General features: G+C 36.0%; 2 protein-coding genes across 2 annotated transcripts in view; one reads left to right on the forward strand and one right to left on the reverse strand.

Annotated features, from left to right (window-relative positions):
- LOC134225805 (uncharacterized) overlaps positions 1-26,840 on the reverse strand; it is a 135,488-nt gene that overhangs the window by 81,605 nt on the left and 27,043 nt on the right. Inside the window, exon 2 of the mRNA XM_062706167.1 lies at positions 14,288-14,313. The gene's annotated coding sequence lies outside the window, so the exon portion shown is untranslated. The remainder of the gene's footprint in view (positions 1-14,287; positions 14,314-26,840) is intronic.
- LOC134225798 (probable cytochrome P450 304a1) lies at positions 1,452-15,427 on the forward strand. Its single transcript, XM_062706155.1, has 3 exons — positions 1,452-2,242; positions 14,358-14,632; positions 14,695-15,427. Exons 1-3 carry the CDS (start codon positions 1,590-1,592, stop codon positions 15,318-15,320), a joined length of 1,554 nt encoding a protein of 517 aa, XP_062562139.1. The 5' UTR covers positions 1,452-1,589; the 3' UTR covers positions 15,321-15,427.

The raw sequence follows: 26,840 nt of genomic DNA on the forward strand, positions 1-26,840 counted from the left end.
ATAAGAAATCTGTTCTTGGGTTGGGTAGTAGACGCTTTTCCATTGGTTCAAAAGCCAAGCTTAAATAAATTGACCAGGTTCGGAGGCCTTTCTGGGTACGGTGTTGTAATGCGCTTCGTTTTATATACTCAGTGCACTCTCAAGACCGAATGGATTAGTTATCTTTTTGGACTGATAAATTTCACTCAAACAATACTAGGTACAATAATACAAAAGTTGAAATGTTCAATATTAGATGGATCGCCGGAGGTAGACTTCTAGGCAGCACTAGTTTAGCAATCAAAACTCATTTTTTGGGTTGAAATGAATTCTAATTAATTCTTGTATTTTCAGGCAGACGACTTGCAGAAATTTTTAATCCTGCATCTCTTTTATTTACAGAAGTTTCGAATAAATACCCAATGCGCTATACAAAGATGAACAACAATTATTAACATTATTGATTATCCGTTGTTGCTTTTATTACAGTTTGCTAATGTAACGGTTAATCAATCAATCAACAATCAGACGTCAAGTGCTAGATGAGCTCTAAACCAGTTTGTCGTTTGAGGAAACAGCCCTTGACGCTGCAGGTCCGAACCAGCTGCGTAGTTAATAAGGCGACAATATCGCCACAGGCGAGAAAACAGCTTAACTAGCATTTCATAATCCTTGCGATTCCTATTTTGTTTATACCTATATCTACAGGGCATTGCTGGGAGTTATTATCTTCAATTATTCGATCCAATTATATTTATTATTAACGGCTCCCATAACAGCATATTTGGCACGGTAAACAAACACTCAACGGAATAGGATCGCGATTCATCGTACCTCGAATAGCACTGTTGGGCTGCAGATGGAATAATAAACTTCGACATGAGTTCTGTTTGCCCAGTTGATGTAAGTGCACTATGAAAACCTGGTGGTTCCATCCTCAAACATATTTAAGACTGTTCCTTTCCCGCACAGAAGCGCAACACATTATTATGTTGTTATTGTACTATTATAATATCGAACTTCTTCCAATAACTGCAATACGTATCCTGAGCAATATGACAAACTACACGTGCTTCTAACGGGGCAATATAGATGGTTACAAATTAAATCGCGCGAACCCGACAACAACGGCATAATATGACTGTCATTTATTTCTAAATCTCTTCGCCATTTCATGATAACAAAAATGAGAAACCCACGGATCTGATCTTAACTAGTTCCACCACTTGATTACAACAGATACGTATTTCGACCTCAAAAGTAAGTTCAAAGTCTCGTACTTGTCCCTTTGTTTTTCATGGGATAAACAGTTGCGGAAACACGTTGAAAACCTCTATATCTAAACCTAACTGCACTTCAAGCCCATGCATGGAGTTGATCCATGCAAGTGAAAAAACTACGACACACGTTACATCTTATCAGGCCCCTTGAATTTGTTTGGGTAGTTCAGTTCACCGGCGTTAGGGTGGCTGTCCAGTCCACCCTTCCGCGAACCTATAAGTTAACTAATATAGCAACGGTGGCGTTCAGTCACCGCCGTGCTTCAGTAGTGATTCCCTATTTTCGATTTCACGTGCATCTAACTCGCAAGTTCAAAACTTCGAAACGTTATGTTCATTACACCGACTATCTTAATCTGGCTGCTAACGATCGGTTTGATTGCTTACCGATGTCACAGATCCCTCTTCGATCGACCGAAAAATTTCCCCAGCGGACCACCAAAACTTCCGTTTCTCGGAGGATACGCGATAATGTTGTTACTCAACTACCGTCACCTGCACAAGGCAGCCAACCAGCTGTGCTCATTCTACAAAACGAAAATGCTAGGTATATATCTGGCCGACTTTCCGGCGGTGATTGTTAACGATCACGCTCTTGTGAAGGAAGTGCAAACCCGAGTGGAGTTCGATGGTCGCCCGGATCTGTTCCTGGCTCGGTTGCGTGAGAAAAATTTCAAGCTCCGGGGCATATTTTTCACGCAAGGATCCGACTGGAAGGAACAGAGGAGATTCATTTTGCGTCATCAGCGGGACTACGGATTCGGACGAAGATTCGACGAACTGGAAGCGGAAACCAATTCGGAAATTCTCACGTTGATTGAAATGCTTCGGTATGGGCCAAAGTATGCGCACGAGGAGGAGTTTATGACCAAGGATGGTTATGTGATGTGCCCGAATGTGTTCTTTGCGTGTTTTGCGAATGCCTTTCTGCACGTGCTGTCTGGGGAGAGGATCAACCGTGAGGACGCTGCAGTGTTGATCGAGTAAGTGTGAGATAAGTTTTATTACTTCCATGTTGAGATAACTCATGCGTGCACAGACGTGGAAATAATGAATGAAAGAATATGATGTGTGAGGTGCGAAATTATGAATGAAAGTAACTATGAAGAACAAAAGAAGATAGCCGAAGATGATATTCAATGAAATTTCCTTTCCATTTGAACTTATAGTGCTTCGTGGTACCTTGCTGTGTCATATTATTATCAATGTGTTGAATGTACTCATGATATATGTTTGAGATAATATATTTAGAATTGAATTACTTATTTCATTTATATAGCAAGCATAGCATAGCATATGTGATTGTACAAATCGTGGGTGGCTATACAATGCTCAATTGAGCAATCTACTGTATATTGTAGCAAATTGATGCTTGGGATTAGTTCCTTTTTCTTTACAGTAGCAGTTGTATACCTGGCCAAGGCCAAGGAAGGAAGGAAAGGAATGTTATTTTAACATCTACTAGTGAAGATGCAGGGAACCCATACTACCTTCACGGATGTCTTGGGAAGGAAAATTTGTGTTATTGGGTAAGGTGAATAATAGGGAGCTCTATTCGACAATATAGAGCATTTATCTATAATAGTATATGCTGAAAAATTATTAAAGTATATTAATTAATTTACTTACGAACCGTCTAAAGCAGTGCAAAGTAACCCGGATCTTACAAATATTTCGCATCATAATGAACAATACGTTCAATCGCATACTTATTCACCGAACGCTAAAAGCAGAACCACAAACTCGGATTTCGCGAATGTTCTGCGTCTTACTTAGAACACGTCCGATCGCGCACAAATTAATTTACTTACTCGAACGCGCGAACTCTCTACTTACTGAGCATCATATCACCACACAATATATTCTGATCAGAGAAACATATTCAAATGACACGATAACATCTTTAATCTCCTCCAAAATAAACAAGACATAATTGTAAAAATTGATTTTGCTTAGCTTTTGGCGTCCTTTGCACCAGAGCAATTCTCTGTGAAATCATGATTTTTTTTTAGATTTCAATTTAGTATTATTTGTTTTCCCTGAAATTTCGCATGTACAATTTTTGTGATCAAACAACATATTTTGCTTCATTGGTTATTCCTATTTTGACTCTAGCCTAACTTTTGACAAGGGCGTAAGCAAAAACACCTTGAACACTATTAAAAAATATAACTTGAAAACGGCTTTTCCGATCGTGTTGTTGTCTTCGACCATGTGTTAGGTAATCATTGGGGCTATGTGAAAATAATATACACTGTAAAAAAAAAGTTTAATCATTAAAAACAAAACTTAAAAATCGATTTTCTCAAAAACGAATTTTTCAATATTTTTTTTATTTTTGATATGCTGTAGCAGATAATGATAAAATGAGAGAGATGATAAACAAAAAAGTTATATTTTTTTCAAAAATGGCATCGACTTTAATTTTATGAAAGTACGTAAAATTTCCAATGTAAAAGATGTACAGTCATTTTTTTTTCTAAGTGCTACCGTTTCTGAGATACAGCTTTCTGAGATACAGATTTTTTTTTTTAATTTTCAGTCGTTTTCGAATGTTTTTCGATTCTATTCAACATTTCAACCTAGAATGAAATTTTACGGAGTCATTGATATTTATTGACAAATGCTAGTAGTGGACAGAGCATAAAATATTCACCTTCACGAAGCAACTTCGGGTCGAATATTGACAAACGTCGCATGACTATTCAAAACATAGAATGACTTACTCAGTTTTTTTCTTCACATATTCATTCATTTGATTGGTTATGAGAATGGTCACTGCGTTTAAAGAAAACATAATTAGCCTTGTATAAGTTGACTTTTGGCTCTAAAATTTTCCCTCAGTTAAACGTCGGGGTCAGATCTATGTGAGTAATTGTTGAAATCATTATTTAAGTGATCAATTTTACATTAATTTACGAAATCTAAATAAATACTCACTGACTGATATTTGATCGGAAATAGTCAATGTTTAGCCGAATATGATTATGTAGGATGTGAGGGTGACAAAGAAGGCCGATGGGCTTAACCAAAAACTTTCGATTATTTAAAGCTCTGCTAGTGGAGCAGTGGTTGGCCATTTCCATGGTATGAGGTTGTGGAAAAAATAGTTTACACAGAAAAAAAAACAAATAATTTGTTTTTCGAAATACAACCTTAAAGTGAACCATCTTGGGAAAGAATCTTTCAACTATACAAATTTTTGATATATGTTATAGCAAAAAAAACTAGTATAAATCGTTGCACAGTAGGTCAAGGTGGGCAAAAATTGAAACTTAAAAAAAACCCAGATTAATCCACCTAGCGGTGATGGCGCCTTCCTCGCGCAAAAAGGTAATAAATGTAGCCTTTACGCTTACACCTCGATGATGTACAAGAAAGGCAAAACAGTTACACAGTCTAATGTTATGATGGAAAATTTACACTAGTAGACGACAGATGGCGCTGCCAAAAGTTTCTCGAATTTCCTATGTTCGAATTTTGACTTTCGGACAATTTCATAGTGCTATGAAACTGAACGAAGAGCATACTTACGCCTAAATGCGTGCAACACGAGCATCTTTATAGTACGATGAAACTCTTAATGGGAGCAAGCCGCGGATAAACTTTAAAAATATTCATAGATGCAAGGCATTTTTCATAACACATTATTGTTCTATGTCACTATATCTCATCACTATTTTAATATTATCTATTTTTGCAATTTGCAATTATTATGAAATTCAATAGTGATCAACAGCGTTTTAGTCTCTGTCGGATGCAACTTGTTGCAAGAAAATAGGTTAAGAGTTTCTATGTGAAAATTTGGCTAATGTTTTTTATGGCATTTTGTGCACACACACACGCACACACATACACACACACACACACACACACACACACGGACAGACAGACATTTGTTCAGCTCATCGAGCTGAGTCGAATGGTATATAACACTATGGGTCTCCGGGACTTCTATCAAAAGTTCGAATTTGGAGTGAAATGATAGCCTTTCGGTACAACTTAGTTGTACGAGAAAGGCAAAAATACAAAAAGACGTGTAACAAGATAACAAGCTTAAGATAGTTCAGAAGGTAATAATGTATTTGAAGATGGACACCTGTTGCAAGGATTAATAAATGTGTATAAAAAAACGTTTTGCAAATCTTTCTGATTGCTAAATTAGTTGGTGTAGATATGGAATTGGCCAGACAACCTACTCAATCTAGTGGTAATGATTTATTGTGTAATGGAGAGGTAGATATTCGAATGATTGATCTTAGTACAATGAAGTTTTCAAGCAAATTTACTGTAAGGACTATACAATTCCAACTTTTGGCTATATTTCTCAATTCACGCAAGGCCAAAACAAATTTAATACAAATTCATATAGGGGAACTGTACCGGTTTTGGCCATGTTCCTAATTTGGCCAATTTTGCGAATAACTCAAAAAATAAAGCAATTCGGGAGGGTTTTATTAGTTCCAACAAGAGATATATCCCTTACGATTCAACGCTGCTTTTAACTGATCGATTATTTTGGAAAAATATGTATTTTTCAGGGTTGGCCAAAATAGGCACTAAGTTGGCCAAAACCGGTGCACTTCCCCTACTGCAACGAATGCCAAAGGGTTAAAAAAAACTCACGGCGTTTCCTCTACTATTGGCTAAGGATAGTCTAGGCTTCCTTTTTATCGCTTTTTTTTTGTAAATTTCAATTTCATTTCCTATGAGATGAACCGGTCTAGGGCCGAAAACCTAAGACAATAAAAAAAATCATTTCCTATATTTGTCTATCATTTGTCCATCCTGATCCACCTTCAATATTGAAATAAAAAATTTTTTCTCCACCATCTCATACCATATAAATGGCCTACCAATACTCCATTACTAACATTTGTCAATAAATATCAACGGTTCAGTAAAATTGACTTTAGGTTGAATAGAATTGAACATTCGAAAATGACTGAAAATCTAAAAATAAATCGGTATTTTTTATCTTATAACCGTTGCATCTCATAAACGATAGCACTTGCATAAAATCGAGAGTTGATATAAAACGTAAACAAATATTTCGAGCATTTTTAAAAATCCAACTTATTTAAAAAATATATAACTTTTTTGTTATAACTCCATTATGACCCATAGTGCAAAAAAGTACATATATTATCTGCTACAACATATCAAAAAATATTGAAAAATTCGGGTTTGATAAAATCTAATTTTGAGTATTATTTTCAATGATTGAACAATTTTTGACGTAGGACTCACGTCTTTCTTTACTATACTGGGTGTCATTTAGGACTCGGACACTCTCCAGCAATTTGCTCATTTCATTGAAACTTAAGAATATTAACGATAAGCTATTGAAAGTTTCAATTTTTGCAAAGCCAGTAAAAATTTTATATGTAACCAATCCCGCGCATTCCTAACACGGACATCAGAATGCGGTATGTCATGGGTCTTCGGGTTCATTTCTTTGTGTATAAAAGAAGCAGTGCCTGCCGTATGCAAGTCATTACAATTGACGACAGCATCGCGTACTGACGTGCTTTTTGCTCACGTATTTTTTGTTTCGTTCGTTTGTTTGCTGTGTTAATACACAGCATGCAGTCACCAGCGGTAGAACTGCCGGTGATTCTGCGAATATGCATGAAAGAAGTGTGTGCATTTTTTGTCATTCTGTGCTTGATGATGGTCGGATGCAGTGGTTTCGGTTGCTATGGATGCAATCGCACATCGCATCGCTCGGAGTAGAGCACACCAAAAGCTTCCGTATAGAGGTTGTTGCGATAGCAGGGCTGGTAGCGATGAGTGCCATTCAAAATAGTGACTTAGTGACCAACGATAACTAAAAAAGTGACCAAATAGTGACTTTCAATCGCAGAAAAAGTGACCAAATAGTGACTTTTGGATGAAGTTTATAACCAGATAGTGAACTACAAGTTGCATTAGGTTATTTATCGTAGACTGGAAAATGGTGATATTCATGTTTTTCCTTTGAAATGCTTATCTAGAATGCTATCAGAAATCAAGAAAAGATAAAAATGAAAAAAATCATGAGGATTATTGCTACAGGCTACCCCTATCTTTACGGTAGCCAGGAAGAGGATGGAACTTAGCAAGAGGGCCGTGACTTAGCGACACCCTTATAAGTACCATGGAATTACTCGTTGGTTCAGCCGGATTGGCAATCCAACGCCTTTGCTCTCTAAGCTACTGGAAACTAGTTAGAAAAACTTAAAGTTAGAAAAGAAATAATTAAAATGAAAGTAGGTGAAGAAGTTAACCCTAAGTACACTGCCCCCACTCGCATATCAGTCCCATACTGTCTTTCCCTATACTGAGTTGCCATTGAAGGTCCAAATTGCATCTTCCATATATAACTTCCAAAAAATCTAATAAATTGAAACATCAACGGATGTTGTTGAAATTTTGATAAGTTGTTCATTATTTGATAGTTTACCGTGAAACTATTTAGTTTGATTGAAATTGTTAAGATCCGTCCAATCAGGTCATTTAAATTCTTAATGGGACTGTTATGCGTGTATTTTCAATTTAATATTTTACAATAATTAAATATGAAATAATTACAATTACAATTACGATTTTTTGAAGTACGGAAGTATATAAGAAATGAACACTGTTCCTTGGGTTACCTCAAAAGTGATAAAAGTCAAATGGGATTGTTTTGCGAGTAGGGGCAGCACAGTAAAATTGAACTAAGCGAACACCCGCGTTAGTAAAAACTAGTTTATTTGTGGACGCAGTAGCGCCCGTGGCTAGTGTTTTTTTTTTTTTTTTCAATATAAACGGTTTATTAATTCATGCATTTAAAAAAATTCTTTGCTATCTGTGATTTTTTTCATCAAATGCTGTGTCTGGTTGTCTGAGGTTGTCACTGGTTTTGTTTTCTGCATTTGATAGTAAAAAAATAATTGAAGAGTCAAATATTTTATTTTTGTGTACGAATTTCCCCGCGTGCTGCGTCTGGTTGGCTAGTCACCGGACAGACAAACAGGGCTATTATATTAGTAAATAAAAATGAGCGGCGCCGTGTCACTATCTATTTTTTTGAAAGAAGCCTATAATCAAGCAACTTTCTGTATCCTGAAGATTTTCACAATACGCCCCGGAGATAATTATAAAGCATTCGCTGATTTTCATACAAAACGGTCATGTTTGAGGAATAAAATCTCGATTTTTTGGGATTAGATTGGGGACATTTTGGTGTCCCAGCCTTCACATAAAAGTGCCTTTATAATTATATAATTATAATTATAATTATTTCCAACTACAACAATTATTCACTAAATATGTAGGTCATTTTAGGCTGGGATGCCAAAAATGTCATTAATCTAGTCGCTAGAAATCGAGATTATGATCTTCAAACATGACCATTTTGTATGAAAATCAGCAATTGTTTTATAATTATATATTGAGAGAGATTTCTATTCGATTTGGTTGATAATAAAATTAGCTAGAAATAATGTTTATTTTGAACTTTTTCACTACAGGCTGTGCAAAAATAGTGACTTTAGTGACTATTTTCGGAAAAGTAGTAACTTTAGTGACTTTTGGATGCAAATAGTGACTTTTTAGTGACTAGACTTGAAATAGTGACCAAGTCACTAAAAAGTGACTCGCTACCAGACCTGCGATAGTTTTCGACGTTTATATCTCTTGTTAGATTTTTTCCAAAATTGAAAATAGCCCAAAAACACTAAATCGACTTGAGCCACCTCGAAATTTTATCCGAATTAGCTGAGAATTTGACTGGAGACTTATTTTAGTATAAGAATTGTGATTCTGGGCTGACCGGTTGAATTTTTGATACTTTTTGAAAACATGAAGAGGTCTAGTGTGTATGTGTGTGCGCAAAGAATCTCACTCATTTTTAAGGCACTTATCCTTGACCGATTTGCTCGCAAGTTGCATTCGACGCGGAATCTTGTTCCATTGTTTCGTATTGAAAATTGCCCCAATCGGACTATGGGCTTCGGAATTATGGCCAAAATATATTTTTTTATAAGAAAAATTCTCATTCACTTTTTAGGCACTTACTTTTAGCTGATTTACTCGCGACAGGTTTCATTCGACGTAAAATCTTGTCCAATTGTTTTGTATTGAAAATTGGACAGATCGGACTATGGGTTTCGAAGTTATGGCCAAAACTCATTTTTTTACATGAGAAACACATACAAAATTCTCACTCATTTTTCAGGCCTTTATCTTTAACGGATTAGATCGCAACAAGTTGCATTCGACGCGGAATCTTGTCCCATTGTTTCGTATTGAAAATTGGCGGAATCGAACTATGGGATTCGGATGTATGGCCAAAATACATTTTTCATGACATAAAAAAATTCTCACTCATTTTTAGGCACTTACCCTCAGCCGATTTGCTCGCAACACGTTGCATTCGATGCAGAATCCAGGTCCCATTGTTTCCTGTTGAAAATTGGCCGGATCGGACTATGGGCTCAGAAGTTATGGTCAAAATACCAAAAGTGCGTAGAAATTACTCACTCGAAAAAAACGAGAAAGGCACCAATCATATTGAATAACAGAAATCAGTTTAAAATTTCAGTCCATCTGATAATGTAAGTTACTCAACAGATTCAGCACATAGTAAATCAGGTGTCACGAGCAGGTGCCATTTGGCCGAACGCCATATGACCGTATGCCGTTTGGCCGAATGTCGTTTGGCCAAATAGTAAATTTGACCTTAGTTTACAAGTGGTCCTTCTCATCACTTCCTTCTTCTTTATATCTTCTTCCTTCTTCCTCCTTCTTTATTCCTTCCTCCTTCTCCCTTCCTCCTTCTTCCTTCTTTCTTCTTACTTCTTTCTTCCTTCTCCCTTTATCTTTCTTCTTCCTTCTTCCTTCTTCTTTCTTCCTTCTTACTTCTCACTTGTCGCTTCGTAAAGAAACGTATTTCAACTATTCGGCCAAATGGCATTAGGCCAAATGACCCTAAACCGTAAATCATGTTTGGTGGTGGTACAAAAGAGTTTTAGTATTTTGTGTAATATTTGATTGTTTTAAATGGGGTGCTCATCTTGGCCCATTTGAGATTAATTACACTAGTCAACAGTGTTTCACTTCCTTCAACCATTTTTAGTGTACTTAAAAGATTTTTTTTTGCTGAATTCAGTCATGTATTCAGATTTTTTGTAACACGTCCAGTTTTTGAGAAAAACAAGTTTTAATTCACAAAACTACGTATTCTCATGGAAATTTGGTTTCTCTGTTCTGCAAAGCTGAATTTTGACTTCTCACTTTTAAAATAAAGTTTGAATATCGTAGAATGGGCCTTGTAGAAGGCATGTGAGTCGTTGGATTTTATTTGACACTTTCGTTTGTTGTGAAAAACTTTTCATAGAAATTTGGTTTCTCTCCTCTGCAAAGCTGAATTTCGGCTCATCACTTTGAGAATAGAACAAGATTTTTTTAGAATAAGCCTTGTAGAATGCATGTGGGTTGTTGGTTTTTTTTTCTGCACGTTCATTTGTTGTGAAAAACAGATTTAATTCACAAAAGTACGTCTTTTCATAGAAATTTGGTTTCTCTCCTCTCTAAAGCTAAATTTCAGCTCCTCACTTTGAGAATAAAGTTCGAATTTTGTATAATAGGCCTTGTAGAAGGCATGTGAGTCGTTGGATTTTATTTGACACTTTCGTTTGTTGGGAAAAACGGAATCTATTTCATAAAAGTACGTCTTTTTGTAGAAATTTGGTTTCCTTCCTTTGCAAAGCTGAATTTCGGCTCCTCACTTTAAGAATAAAGTTTGAATTTTGTAGAATGAGCTTTGCAGAAGGCATGTGAGTTGTTGAATTTTATTTGACACGTTCATTTGTTGTGAAACATGGAATTTATTTCACAGAAGAACGGATTTACATATAAATTTGGTTTCTATGCTTTTAGAAGCTGAATTTTGCCTCCTCACTTATAGAATAAAGTTTGAATTTGGTAGAATGGGCTTTGTAGAATGCATTACATCAGCTTTACAGAGGAGAGAAACCAAATTTCTATGAAAATACGTACTTTTATGAGTTAAATTCCGTTTTTCACAGCAATTGTACGTGCCACATGGAACCCAACAATCCACATACATTCTACAAGGCCTATTATACAAAATTCAAACTTTATGCTGAAAGTGAGGAGCCAAAATTCAACGTTAAACGGGGGATAAAACCAAATTTCTATGAAAATACGTACTTTTGTGAATTAAAATCCGTTTATCTTAAAAACTGAACGTGTTACAGAAAATCTGAATATGTATCTGAATTCAGCCTAAAAAAAATTATTGAGTACATTGAAAATGGTTGAAGGGAGCGAAAATAAGCTCAATTTTGTTGGCTAGTGTTATTCAATCCTAATTGAGCATGGTCAAACATTTAACTGTAAATATTTAAAATGGGCCTAAAATATTCTTTGAAGACATATATAATATGTGCGATTGGTCAAGATTTTCATTAAAAAATATTTATGTTCTTAAAAACTTTATTTTCTAATGCTGATGTCTCATAAGAAAATACAAGGTTGTTTATGCATATCATTATGATCTTTGCGCTGTACTGGTTTTGAAAATGACGATAATATTTTGTGAAAACATATAGAGTTTTATACCTTTTGAAATGTTTGTGTTCTATGTACGAAATCAAGTTAGAGCGAATGAGTTGACTCTCCGTAAAAAAAAAAGAAAACGTTTTGATGTATGACATTTTTGGATGGTGAAAAACTATACAAGATTTTATTGTCTTCAAAGTTTGATGTGTATTTTCGTTTTCACATAACAGGTATTTTGGTTAAAATTTAATGGCAAACATGGCTACTCTGCAATACCCGACGTATATTCATTTCGTAATCGGTGACCGAAATTTTTAACGCCTTCCATTCTTGGAAAGGGCTGTTCACACAGAAATGTATGAATGTGCTTCCGAAGAGAGAAAGTATCTTATGAAAAATGTTTCTACCGTTGTTACATTGGAGGTTAATAATCTCCATGTTTCAATTACATTATTCACATCAGTAAACGGTGTTGAAAAAAAAATGGAAATTTCGTTACTGTGTTCTAGAAAATGAGCGAATGGGCTAGAAAATTCCAGTTGAAGGCCTTCGATTTTAGGAACTGTGCCAAAGTGATAATTTTGCTTCAAAAGCTTTAATGTTGCATAATAAAAGTTTGATGTGCAAGGATGGCTTGCAGCTTCATGTTCAAGTATTAAGATGTTTGATGATACTACTAGAAAAGCTAAGTCACATTCAGGATCATTTAGCTCGAGCATGATACCACGGCTCAGTCAACGAATTTACATATAATACAGCAAATATCCGTATTCTGCTTCAAGTCTTGTCAACATCATTTGGAATTGGTGATTATTGAGTGCCCTCGCGATGCTAAAGTTGATTGTTATAATAACGAGCGTCAATACTTCAATATTATTGAAAGTTTTCGCTCATAGACTCTCTTAGGAGAGTCTAAGCTTCTTCTAGACAGTTTTCTTCAGGTCTTTTCCGGCAGTCATTCCACTTATTGGGATCAATTTGAAGATAAGTAACAGAAATCATCACCGCCTGAATCATGCAAGGCTATTTTCATCGGCTTTTCACAAAAAAAAAACGATTAAAATAGTCTCGCATGATTTGAAGATAAAGACAGTTATATGCGCCATGTTTCACATCAATATTTTCATCGATTGCGAAAGAGTAGAATCTGCAGCAGGAGTTTTTTTAAGTGACGTAGTTTTCAAATCTTCTGCGAGAACTTTTAGTCTTCACCATGTTCCGCGGCAAACTAATGCTACTGAAGGAGACTTTTTTCGTTAGTGCATACGATGTCTACAACAGCAGATATGCATTCCTTAACAAGTTCACCGCCCTGGAATGGTTTCATCCTTAAAATTAAAATGGCAGTTTTGAAACGATTTCGTTGATAGGTGGACGCGAAGTCACGACAGCTAAACTAACCCGTACTACAATTTTCGACTTCGTGTTTGCCCGAGTGAATAAAGTTGGTTGCTTCGATAATCCACTCTTCCACCAATAATTTAATCAATACAGGTTGCGGCCGGTTCTGATTTTTTTTCTCACGTCGCGGGCTACAAAAAAAAATGAGCCAAGGGCCAAAAGATATTATAGTTACTAGATAAAGATTGTCGCTACTGTTCCCTTTGTTCTGCTGTCCGAAACATGTGTGGTACATACCTGTCAAATCGTATGGATTTTCCTTCTTTGACATTTAGCTCCCCTATCCTCGCCAGCAAAAGATGTTCCGGACAGCGACGACAGCGACAATCTTTATCTAGTAACTAAAATATCTTTTCAAGGGCCGCATCCTGACCACGGATGGGCCGTACGTTGGATAGCCCTGTTCTAGATCATTGCACAGGATGGTCACTGGCACGGACACTATCAGCAGCAAAGGCTACAAATAGCAAATAATTATTGACAAGACAATTCGCTCCCAATCCGCGCGTTTATCTCCGATGATAATATTTCTTTACATCGTATACTTTCCGTACCATATTAAGGCCGGGACCATGAAGATGTAGCGATATGAGTTGCTTGGTAAAAGGATAAGAACCTCTCAAACTTACTCACAAACTCACTGTGATGAACCTAAACGTAAATTTAAAAAATCACAAAATAAAGCTTTAAAAACTCACAAACTTACGTCGCGTTTGTAATTTTAACTAGCGCTGAACAAACAAAAAAATTGAAACATAGATAATTTTTATAATAGTTCAATGTGAATGCTAGAATTCTAAAGATAATAAAAAAGGAGGACCGCACGCATACGGAATGGTTAAATAATTCAACTTTTGTCATATAACTTTTATGTATGAAGCGATGAAACAAAAATAGTTGTTGTTTAACAAGGCTCACCTGTTATTAATATATGTAGAAATAAAAATTAAATAAAAAAATACAAATCAATTAACAGTAGGAACGTGATGATGGAAGAACTGGTGTCTATCTAACAACAATAATGTCTTCGTCTTCAAAATAAATGTCATTAAAATGAGGATTTTATATCCACTTACCTTATTCAATATCAATGTCGTTCAATCTGTAAGAAACATAGAAAATAAAAACAATTATTTTTATTTGTAGAACCGGCAAGTTCGCCTTAACTTTCCAAAGAACCACCGACGACTATGGAACGATCAACAGCCTGCGGCCCTGGGTGCGACACATTTTCCCCAACCTAACCAAATATCGAACAATCCGCGAGGCAAGTCTGGGAGTGAACCGTTTCATCGAATCTGTCATCCAGAAGCGCCTGGAAACGCACGAAGAGGGACACGAACGCTGCTTCCTCGATTTGTACTTCAACAAAATGAAGAAAACAATTCCACGGGACGAGGACGACCGTTTCACCTTCCAACGTAAGATTAGTATTGAGTGAGATCTTTTAAATTTTTTTAAGCATTATGTGTAAACCCCACAGACGATCAACTAGTGCTGGGAATAGTTGACTTCTTTTTCCCAGCCATTTCCGGCGCAACGGTACAAATCGCTTTGCTATTGGAGCGACTTCTCTGGCATCCAGAGGTGGTCCGGAAAATGCAAGGCGAGATCGATGACGTCGTAGGTCATGGCCGGCTACCGTCGCTGGACGATCGCATCAATTTGCCCTACACTGAAGCTACCCTGCGGGAAGGAATGCGAATCGACACCCTCGTCCCATCGGGAATTGCCCACATGGCCACACAAGATACGACCCTGAGCGGGTACGACATACCGAAGGATACCGTTTTGCTGCTGGGACTGGACTACATCCACATGCAGAAGGACGTGTGGGGTGATCCGGAGAATTTTCGGCCGGAACGGTTCCTTGACCACCAGGGAAAACTATCGCTTGCCAAGGATGTATCGGTACCATTCGGTGCCGGAAAGCGGCTCTGTGCGGGGGAAACTTTCGCTCGGAATACGATGTTTTTGATAGTGTCGGCGTTGGTGCAAAACTTCAATCTTAAGCAGCGGCCTGGCGAAAAGTTACCGGACTTGGGGAAACGACTGACCGGGGTAATCATATCGCCACCGGATTATTGGATCAGATTTGAACCAAGATGAAGCACAATGATGTTAGTCTCTAGAACTCGTATTCAATTGTTGCTATAATTTAAGCCTTATTTCGAAAGTGTGCAGTAAAATAGAAAATTACCTTATTATTATTTATCAACGAAGACGATAAGAGTATATTATTGAATCTGCTGATGACACTCCAATTTACTTGAGCACGTGGATTAGTTAGATATCATTAGAACTTGTCGAGTATAACAGCTGCATTGAAACTTTAATGCACAATTCAAATAAATGGATTGCAGCAAAACCGAGCAGAAAGATAGGGTATTTGTTACTATAGTATACTTTATTTTCTAGGGCACTTCACTTAATATTTTTTGGTTTTAGTAGATTTAGAGTTTATTTGGGGAGACGTTTTTATTACAATTTCCGACTTGTGGAACATGAATTCGTTTTCAATTTTTACATAAGCTAGGAATGAAATGCAATCATTGATTGACATTGCCGGTGGTATGAACACATAAACAAATACCTTTTATAACTACTCAGACAGATTTTCAATTATAACAATAACGAGAACTGAAAAGACTTGTTTGGGTAATAATAAATTGCACAATTAGCATACTACAATCAATGGCACGCCACCCCTCGATGCAGCCTGAAGTGATTCAATATACAAATTACACACGCTCATCTAGACAGTGAGTGCCATAGGCATATGGCTCATTGCATGCTTTAGAGTAAATAAACGATCCCGGTAGATCACAGTTCTTTTGCAAGTGTCTAATTCTATCAATTGATTTTGTTTTGCATCGATAAGCAACTCGTTGAGCTGCATGACTATGAATTATGCCAATATCAGTCAACAATTTGGATATGTGAATGTGAAAGTTTTTTACTATTTTATTTGAAGGTGAGTGCCGTTCCGAAAATCGTTGTTCCAATGTTTTTGGGAAGTTCGCTCAAATATTTTTCGGGAGATTTGTTCGGGTTCCCTTGAGAAATTTGTTTCATTTTCCCGAGAAATAATTTTCCAAAACTTTTTCAAGTTTTTAAGGAAAATTTGCTCAATTTTCCATGAGAAATTCTTTCAAATTATCAAATAAAGTTTATTCAAATTTCCTTACGATATTCGTTCAAAGCTTTAGGAAAAAACCAGATTAATCCACCCAGTGGTGATGATGCATTTCTCGTTCATTATAAAATGTATCAAGCAAAGTTTATTTCAGTGGTTCAAACAGCACAAATTGGAATAATTTCTGTTTTTCTATAGACTTCCAAAATTCATTCCAGGAGCAGTCTAAACTTGGACATGTTAAAAATCAGGTCATCTCCGTATCTTGTACATATTTATTTATGGAATGATGCTATGATTATTAAAAATAACATTTTTTCAAGTAAAATTGTGAAATAATAATTAATCAGAAGCCGTTCATTTTTTATACATTAAAAGCAAAAAATAAGGTAAACTAGCTGACCCGGCGAACTTTGTCTCGCCGAAAATTGATCAATTTTTAACACAATTTTTCACGTACGCAATTTTACTAGAAAACAAATAGGTTTTTTTTTTAATTTTTTTTTACAGTTTATTATATATACAGATAATCAAAATTTGAAATTCCCATACAAAATGTACGAAAAACCATTTCACCAAAGAGATTGGGTTTAGTTTTTCAATTTTTTTCAGGTAAATAGAAGAAGAAAACGAATATAAATTATCAAAAATTGGGCTGTCTATTCTTGAGTGATGCGCGGTCGTACAAATTTCAACTTTGTTTTATATAGGGTAAATGATATATTTTGGACATGTACATATTTTGGACAAGCCTGAGCTTCTTCGATCAATTTTAGATAATGTGTAGGAATTTTTTTTATCGAAAGTATGATCATTGCATACTTTTACCTCAACTCTAGCGGCTCCTGATGAGAATTCACAAATCAACTATTATTTATCGTTAAAATTATCTAAAATGTAAAGCTTTCTACCAAAGTGCCTGCTGGACGCCAGTATGCAGGAGAACATGCTTTATAGGACTCTTCGTAACATGCACCTGAAACACGTTTAAATTGGTTCAAACGGCAATCTTGAGGTCCTGCGGCCAAAGTTTGATTGTAATTGAGATACTAACATATTCCAATCGCTTAACATAAACTTGAGACGGATGAAAAAGGAGTGACCAAAATGAAGTTATGTTTTTATGCATCAGACATTTATTGGTCACCCCATGTACAGTACATGGATGAACCATTAATTGCCAACTTTCAGGCTGTTTTCAATGATATCGATAAGATTGCGAAACAATGTTAATTTCTGGTTTAATCTATGTCAGTTAAGCAAATAAATGCATTTAAATGAATGTGGATACGTGTAGGTAAGTCATACCATTGAGATCTGTAGGTGGCCATTTTTAAATAAGGAGAAAATGACTCTGTCCAAAATATATTCATTTTCCATGTCGAAATTATATATTTGATGTCCAAAAAGAAAATATTTCAGTTCGCAGTATATCACAGTTTACACCTAGTAAACGTAATTTACTCAAAAATTGGGCAATGGAGACACAAGACTAATCATAGGTTATGTATTTGGATGAACCTAGTGGTTTTCAATTGGTTTATACTATTCAATCTCGATATTTTTTCTAATGAATGTCCTGCGCTTGTCCAAGATACATCATTTACCCTAATATGGAAAAAAATTGTCATCGTATTTCAAAATACAACATTGCTCGCAATCGGACATGATTTAGGGGTGCTCAAAATTAATCAAAACTTTATTTTTTTCCATTCCAGGTTTTCCTATTACCAGTATTTAATTGAACTTAGAAGTGAAAGCAGTCACATTGTTTATTATTATTATTTTTCATAAAATGGAGGATCTGGGTGGCCACTCAATTTCCATTTTCAAATTCCCGGTTTTTTCCCGGTTTTCCCGGATCACATATTGAAACTTCCCCATGTGTGGTACATCCAAAATGGGATATAATAAACGAATAGGTTTTTGGATGCATTGCACAAATTCGTGGGAAAACTGAACTATCAGAAAAAGTAAGCCAACTGCTCTCACAGAAACGTTATTAAAAAATGGATACCTCATGCTCTAAAAATATTATATTTTATTGGGTGTAAGCATCATTAAAATTATTTTATTATTTTTTCTTTGCTAATAATTCGAAATAACTTTGAAGTAAAGGTCCAGAAACCGTGATGGCGCGGTTATCGGCGTCAAGTCGAGATTCATTTAGCCGGCGGCGTGAATCGGCGTCGCAATACTTTTACTTAAAATTTGATTTTTTAACATTTGATTGAAGATTTTTTTAAAGGATTTTCCAGGATTTTATTTAAATAAATTTGTTAAAATATCAAAATTATCCCAATTTTTTTCAGGGAATTCTTCGAAATCTCATCAGAAAATTCTTCGGAGCCCCCTCGGGAAATTCATCAGCAAATTCATTGGAAAATTCTAAAAAAAAAATTCGGAATTTTCAACCGCATTTTTTTTGTCAAATCCTTCGGAATTTCTCCAGCAATTTTTTTTTCGGATTTTCCTGTAGAAATTCTTCGAAATATCTACAGGATATTTTTTGAAAGTTTCATTAAAAAAAACGTCACACTTTTTTGAAAATGTTTTTTTGGGAAGTTCTTCAGCGATCTCCGGAATTTCCTCGGCAAGTTTTCGAAATTCCTTCGAGATTTTTTTTTGAAATTTTCTTCGGGAAAATCCTCAAAATTTCCTCAGGAAATTCTTCGGGAATTTTTCGAGAAATTTTCCGGAATTTCCTCGACAATTTCTTTGGATTTTTTTCGGAAAATTTCCTTTGGAAATTTTTTGAAACCTCTTCGGGATTTTCTTTTAAATTTCCTCAAGGAAATTCTTTAAGGCTCTATAAACCGTAATCAATTTGATGATGAAGATGATTTTGTTCTCATTCGCACTAATACTAATGCAATTTTAGCCAAAATTCAATATTTCACTGCTATTTATCAACTTACCTCTGTCAACGTATATTCATGGTATTTTCATATGAATTTTTCACTCACCTAGCTAATTAATTATCAATTAATTGACTAAAAAGCGCTTAAAACTGCTTTTTTCCTAGACAAATTTTCGTATGCTAATTATACACACACCAACTCCGAACGATCGAGGCACACACATACACATGCACTCAGTTTTTCACTTGTTCTTTTCTCGCCGTTTTCTTGATTTTATCACAACTAAACATAATCCACTACCTAACTTTCACTTTTGTCTTTGATGTTGAACACCAATTTCTTCACTTCATGTCGAAAAACCAACGAAAACTGCTTTAAAAATTTTGAAGTGAGAGACAAATTTGACGGCCGTATTGTGAATGTTGCAAAATTCGGAACACCCAAATTCACTACCGCATTAGGTGAAATAGTGCGCTCAAAATCTCGGCAAAGCAACTTAGAAATATCAAAACAATACATCGAATATGCTAGTCGACACGCAAACAACTTTATGCATATACAAGAAAAGAATCATCATTTCATCGTTGCCAGATTTATTTGATCAAATAATTACTGCGGTTTGTCGAATTAATCAAATCAACCAGAAAAAAAGAAAAGATTATGCAAGCTTCTGTTGGCAGGGTGGATAATGGTTGACATTTAATTTTACCGTACCATTCATCCTACCATGCAGTCAAAAAAAACAAAACTACGGCAGCCGCAGCAGCAGCCACGACCAAACAGACGACAGCACATACTTTTACTATTTTCTCCCCCCACAGTCAATGTTTTCGTAGAATAATTTCTCAACGTATAGCCGGTTTTGGTGGCAAATATTTCGTTATTCCTTACTCATTTTACAGATTAGAACTAATAAATCAGTATCTATGGCTAGCACTCTTTCAAGGCTGTGTGCCACAGTCTAGTTCAACTCGATTCTGTTCTATTTGCACTGCGCACAAGAAAGTGTGGATGGACGGCACGAGACTCACGCAGCAGCAAACAAACAGTCTGCGGGTGAAGAATAGAAAAGACTTAATTTCGTCTTACATTTATTTGGGAAACTGTCTCAGTGTGCTCGACTGCTCAGTGCACGAAATTTTACCGGATAAAATGTAAATATTCGGAGAATCAAAATGTTTTGCTGTACTTCCCCCAACACTGAATGTTGAAAGCCCAGTGGTGTACGAAGAAATTTAAAATAAGTTTCCATATAATAAATATTTCATAAATGCTCAAAAATAAACATTTTGTTGCATCTGGCAACATTATGTAGCAGCTAACAAGCTTTTACCACCCCATTTCCACCCACCTCAAATTTTCGTCACTTTTTCGTACAAGTTACTTTCGTACAAGTTACTACTTCCCCCAACACTGAATGTTGAAAGCCCAGTGGTGTACGAAGAAATTTAAAATAAGTTTCCATATAATAAATATTTCATAAATGCTCAAAAATAAACATTTTGTTGCATCTGGCAACATTATGTAGCAGCTAACAAGCTTTTACCACCCCATTTCCACCCACCTCAAATTTTCGTCACTTTTTCGTACAAGTTACCTCACCAATACTAACAAGCAATAACGTCATTAATTTTCAAAACAGAGTTACGGAGTCTTGAGCCTTAAAACTAAGTCCGGTATTTTTTCGGGATTATTTTGGCTGTTTTTGGGAAATTCTTGGAAATTCTAGAGAGTTTCCTCGACAAATTCTTTGGATTTATTTTGGAAAAATTATCGAAATTTCCTTGGATTTTTTTTGGTATTCCCTCAGAAAATTATTCTGAACTTCCTCGGCAAATAATTCGAAATATCCACGTCCACTTCGCAATTTACTTTGGAAATTCTTCAAGTCGTCATTAGGAAACTCTATGCAAACTTCGGGAAGCTCTACAGAATTTCCTTTGGAAATCCTATGGAACTTTTTCTGGAAGTTGTTCGAAAATTCGTTGCCGAGAGGGCGCTGCCGAGAGTAGTTATTCTCATGATTGTATTATTCCTGCTAAGACTGGAATCTAAGATCCTTCCCCTTCGTGATTTCTGATAGCATTCTAGAATTCATTTTGTTAAAAAAACGAGACTATAACAAGTTTCCAATCGATGAATCACACCGTAATTATGCTAATGCTAAATCTCCATTTTAAGAATAGTATGCTTAAGATATGTAAGGAAGACAATTCTTTAGACATGGAATTTGTTTAATAGAAAAACTTAATCAACAATGAAAAGTGTTACAAGGATTCTCAAATTCAAATGGATTTTCTACGACTCATACCAGAATTCCGAAAACAGTTTCTTCGACAGTATTTATCCAAAAATACTAACAAATACTAGCGAAAAACTACGCCGTATCTACGGTAAATTGATCGAAGAGCCCTGGTTGGGAAATCATGAAACACAACGCTATCCAGCCGATACAGTCCACCCAGTTTTAGGCAACACATGATTTTAGTCTCCTTTAAATTCTTAAAAAATCACTGAACAACTATTTCTATTACTATTACTTAAAAGACTATTATTCTTCCATTTACTTCCACTATTCACTTTTTATGTATCAACAAACAGATACGTATTTCGTTTCCTACTTGGATCGTCTATCGTCGATAACAAACACTGAAGAAAAACACTGTTTTAACCTTGTAGCATTTCCCCTAAGACGATCTAAAATAATTAATCATTACTATTACTTTTTGAGCAACTTTTGGAGCCAACGTTTGGGTTTGATGGTATTAGTTTAAAATGCGGTTTGAAAGTTTTCAAGAACCTGTGGAAGGTAGAAATCAGGTGTTTCATATACGGGGGAGCACTGTGTTTCATCAACAATCCGACAAACGTCATAACAACCGAACTAGCAACCGTTTTATTGTTTGACGAAAATCGTGGATACTAGAAATATCACTAAATACTATTGCGGGACAATGAGTGATATTATCCCAAAGTTTAGAGTTACTTGCCCCTTGTCCGAAAACAATGAATGTTGAAAATATGTAAAATGAGAATAGACCTCGTCTTCCTGATGGATTTTTTTTTAAATTTATTGAACGAAAACAACTGACATAACAAAATAATTTTGGAATTGAAATTCTGATATCCGGAATAAATCCTGTTCTTTTGAGAAGAATAATATTATTGTCGCGGACGAAAGGACTAGTGTACTTCTAATTTGGACACCACCGATGTAGCGTCCAAAAGAGTAATTGATGGTTCAAGACACGACTAACGTCGCGTTAAAACTTATTCGCGAAGGATGACCTTACGTACCGGGACTTTATAAAAAATGGAATTCGCGTAGAGAACTAGCGCCTTTACAAGCGACAAAATCCTTTCCTCTTAAGTTTTAGAAGCAAATCTAAAACTTAATGAGATTATCTAATAAACAATAAACACTGGGAAGGGCCTGAGTACCGTCTATGGAGCGGTGTCAATATCATCTTCCGAGAGTGTTTGCAATTTATCAAATTTACTTGGATAATGCAGTCAATCCTGCATTTGACATAAGGGAAGATCCATTAATTACGTAACGCAAAAATTGGACTTTTTCAACCCCCCCTCCCCCCTATGTCACACTTTTTGTATGAAGCTTCTGAAAATTTTGTATGGATCGTCACACTTCACTCAACCCCCCCTCCCCCCTCTAAGCGTTACGTAATTTGTGGACGTTCCCTAAGTACTGGAAAGGGCCTGTTTACCGACTATAGAGCGGTGCCAATATCTCCTTTCAAAGTATTATGCCAAAGGCTAAGGAAGTGAGACTTAAAGAAATGAGACACGTTTAGATCCAACGCACTACAAAGTCTGGTAAAGTCTGTTTTATTCAACGAAATGATTTTCCTTATATACTAGATTGAGCCCCTACTGGGCTCCTCTTAACTCTAAGGCTAGAAAGAGATGTCATTTCTGACGTCTCAATTCCTAAAACTATCTCCCCTGGAATAGCTACCAGAATAGAACACGCGTTCCAATTTTATTACTTTCTTAAGTCACGGAGTCTAATCGAACCTGAGAAATGCATACGCGGTACTTCATTTTAATTCTCAGTTGCACCCAACAGCAGTAAGGCATATTCTAGCTGCATTAGGAACGGCAGCGCTATCATTGTTCGATTATTTTTGGGAATTTTATTACCCTGCCGGGTGATCGTCCCTTGGACTGACGGTGCATTTTCTCGGGCCCCGTTACATGGAACGGTAGCACACAAGATCAGTTTGTCCCTTATAATAAACTTGCGGTGGCAGTTGTACCATCACCTCCGACGCAAGAATAATTATGGTCGAAAATGTATGACCCTTTTTTCCTTTCCCATCTTCTTATGCGCTAGCCGCCTAAGCAAAGCAGGCCCAATGCCTTGTATGCACTTATCAGCTGGGCGCAACCGCTCACGCCTAAGCTTGTGCGTGCTTGTTGTATTGCAAGCGCATTGCATTTCTCCTACGATCTCTCCCTATCGTATTCCACTCGAAGTGGTTTAAATGCCGTCACCCGGTAGCTATGAACCTTTTTCCTTAGCAAATTCTAGCGCACTTGTTGCGCTCGTGTAAGATATGTCCCTTCTTTTGGGATGTGGAAATTTGGGTTGATGACCTTCTCGTTTGTAATAAATTAACCCATAGAATTTGCGAAAAGGAACGCTGTGTCGATAACAATTGTTGTGAAAATCGTGGAATTAAAAAGTGATTCCTAAGATATTTAGGTTCTGAGATGATTTTTGACATGATTTTGAGATTTTGTCAAAAATCAAAATTTCATTAATTACTGAAATCCGGTACATTTATAAATACTGAGATAACAAAAATCTCAACAACACGCATTCTTATAATAGTTCCTATAAAACACTATTATAGTAAAACTCATTTTGATATCGATTGTACATATCCAAAAAAAACTGTTGCTCCGTAAAATGTTATACACGCTTGGGCCTACCAAATAAACGAACTTAGAAACAAAACTCATTTATAATACGCATCAAAATTGGAACCTTTTGACCCATAATAGTTTCTAGAAAACAAATTTAAGAAAATACGAGAAATCGGTGTATATCAAGTAAAAAGACCTAAGAATATCTCAGTGTCAACGAACTTCCCGGTTATTTCCCGGTTCTGTCAAATTCCCGGTTAATTCCCGGTTCTCCCGGTTTTCCCGGTTCAGTGGCCACCCTGGAGGATATACTGTTTGCTGGAGAATATTTGCCATTGTTTCCCAAGTCATCTAACTTGCCGTCGTATGGTGAAGTTCTTTGTAAGTTCATGTTTCATGTGCGAGCTGAGAAATAAACTGCTAAACAAAGTGCGCAAATAACAACAGAAGCGTTGATAGCTCTATGGAAAGGGAAACAAATTAATTAAGTGATTGGTAATAGGGCAATTGAATTTAAAACTTTCCGTTACCATAATAATTGGAGAGATCTACAGAAAAATAGGCAGCTGATGTCGACGACTGAACTTGACAAGAAAAAATCTGAGCTCATTTATAAAAACCATGTAATTTATTTAATAAACAGTATTTCAATATAACAACTCCTTCACGTAATTTCTTGAATTACTTTTCAAACTCCTTTACTTATTTATTTCACAAATCAGGATAATCTATTTCACTTAGGACCAATACACAAAGGCTTTTTTACGTTGATTTTTTTCAATGTAAATCAAAACCGCGTAAAAAAAAATTCAAAATTTTGATAGCAAGATTTTGAGCACCCCTAAATCACGTCCGATGGAGCTCAAATTTTGCATAGGGGTATATTTTAGGGCTTAGACAGTGGTCCCCAGCCTGCTTACTATCGAGGGCCACACAGCAATTTTGAACTGTTGAAGCGGGCCGCGGTTTATTTGCAATATTTGTTTATAAATAATATGATAATTATCATTCCGAATTGAATTTTGAAGTATAATACAAAGTAATCAGAGAATCTGTTTAAAAACATACTTTTAAGGGCATTACATTCTACAGCGTAGCTGAGTTTTAGTTCATATTATTACACACTTCTGCAATAGCGGACTTGGCGTAAAATTTTAGTTTCGCAACTAAATCTCCTCTGCTTTACCAAATAAACATCTGTCGACCGATTTTAAGAGTTTGAACTGCTTTTATCCTCGATGATTATTGTTCAATGAAAGTTGTTGCAAATAACGACAGCATGTTTGAAACGTGTTTTTGAAGCCATGTGAACTTACCAGCAGTACTTATTTTCTGACTTTTTGACGTATAATTACGTCTTTCGGTAAGATAGGGGAGTCATTCCAAAATTTCAAATTTGAAACCGTCACGAAAAGAGGTCAGGAAGTAAAAGCCAATAACCCATCCGTTTTTCAACGGATTCTGGATATTTTGGTATGAATCGAGCAATTAACTCTTTAAGATTTCATACAACTAATGTAAACAATTGATAAAATACATTTAACTATTGAAAATCCAATTTTGACAGGTAGTGTAGTAAATTGCCTACATTTCAGCTATATCCATCCGCAATGAACATGCACAAAATAATTGAATTTCGCATCCACTATGGAACTATACGTAATTCTATGTTCAATTTGCGCAACCTTCTACATTTTCGATCTGAGATATTCAAACGGGATTATACCTGCATTGTCCGACGTGTCGACTCGTTTATTTAATCTTATTTCAGGAAAAATACTCATCAGGAAAAAGACTCAGTAACGGGCCGAAACGTCGGACTCTGCAAATGTAAACCCGTTTGAATATCTTAAACTAACAAATTCAGAAAATGAGAACAATTATCCCAGTCGAACTACAATCACTTATCAGCAGTATTGAATAGATAATTGAGTAAATCTGAACTCTGAACTGTTTACCGTGTTTCCATTATTTCTAAGTAATTGAATTTTCTGGAAACCTTTTCTTCATCATCCCAAGTAATCGCAACATGACAAAATCTTGATTTCGTTGAAAATTTTCCTTAGTGTGAAGTACGTTAACATGACGCATTTTCAGGAATTATAAATCAAACAATTTTCAATCGAATTTTGCCACAACTTAACTTATTTTGAAAAAGGTAAGAATTAATATTAGGGTGCAATGTATGACAACATTATTTTTACCTAAGAACGTTGTAAATTCAGCTTGGTTAAAGCGCCAAAAATACCATTAAAGTATGTTGCCGTTAGCCTTCATAGCATTTTTTTTTCCTGTTCGGGTGTGCCACTGTGACCAATTATTAGATCTATTGTAGCGTTACCCGTATCCTTAGTTTTTAAGTGCATGTCGAATTACTCCAGTGCTATTGAGAAGCAATGCAGTATCGGTTTCGATACAGTTGTTGTTTTGTTTTCTCAAGACCACCATTACAAGGTCCCGCTATTTAGACCCTTCATAGAGAGCAATCCCATTGAAGGCGGGCCCCTTATCAATAGAAAATCATTATATTTCTTGAGAAAACAGAACAGTAATACTGTTTTTGGCCATGCATCGGAGCCCTAGCCACATCCTTGTCTTGCTTCTAGAATATCACCAGTAAAACTCTTAAAACCCGGGATTTAGCTCTGTCTACAAGACCATTTCAAGCAAGAGAATTTGTTCAGTAATAAGAACTTCCGTGTGTTTCTCTCACTACCATCGTTCATCAGTTCAAGAAGAGTT

The sequence above is a fragment of the Armigeres subalbatus genome, chromosome 1, assembly GCF_024139115.2.
Source record: "Armigeres subalbatus isolate Guangzhou_Male chromosome 1, GZ_Asu_2, whole genome shotgun sequence".
Classification (NCBI taxonomy): domain Eukaryota; kingdom Metazoa; phylum Arthropoda; class Insecta; order Diptera; family Culicidae; genus Armigeres; species Armigeres subalbatus.

Excerpts from the sequence above, each read along its gene's own strand:
- LOC134225798 (XM_062706155.1), top strand. The coding sequence starts at position 1,590 with ATGTTCATTACACCGACTATCTTAATCTGGCTGCTAACGATCGGTTTG. Across the intron at positions 2,243-14,357 it reads GACGCTGCAGTGTTGATCGA|AACCGGCAAGTTCGCCTTAA; the intron begins GTAAGTGTGAGA and ends TTTTATTTGTAG. Across the intron at positions 14,633-14,694 it reads CGACCGTTTCACCTTCCAAC|ACGATCAACTAGTGCTGGGA; the intron begins GTAAGATTAGTA and ends TAAACCCCACAG.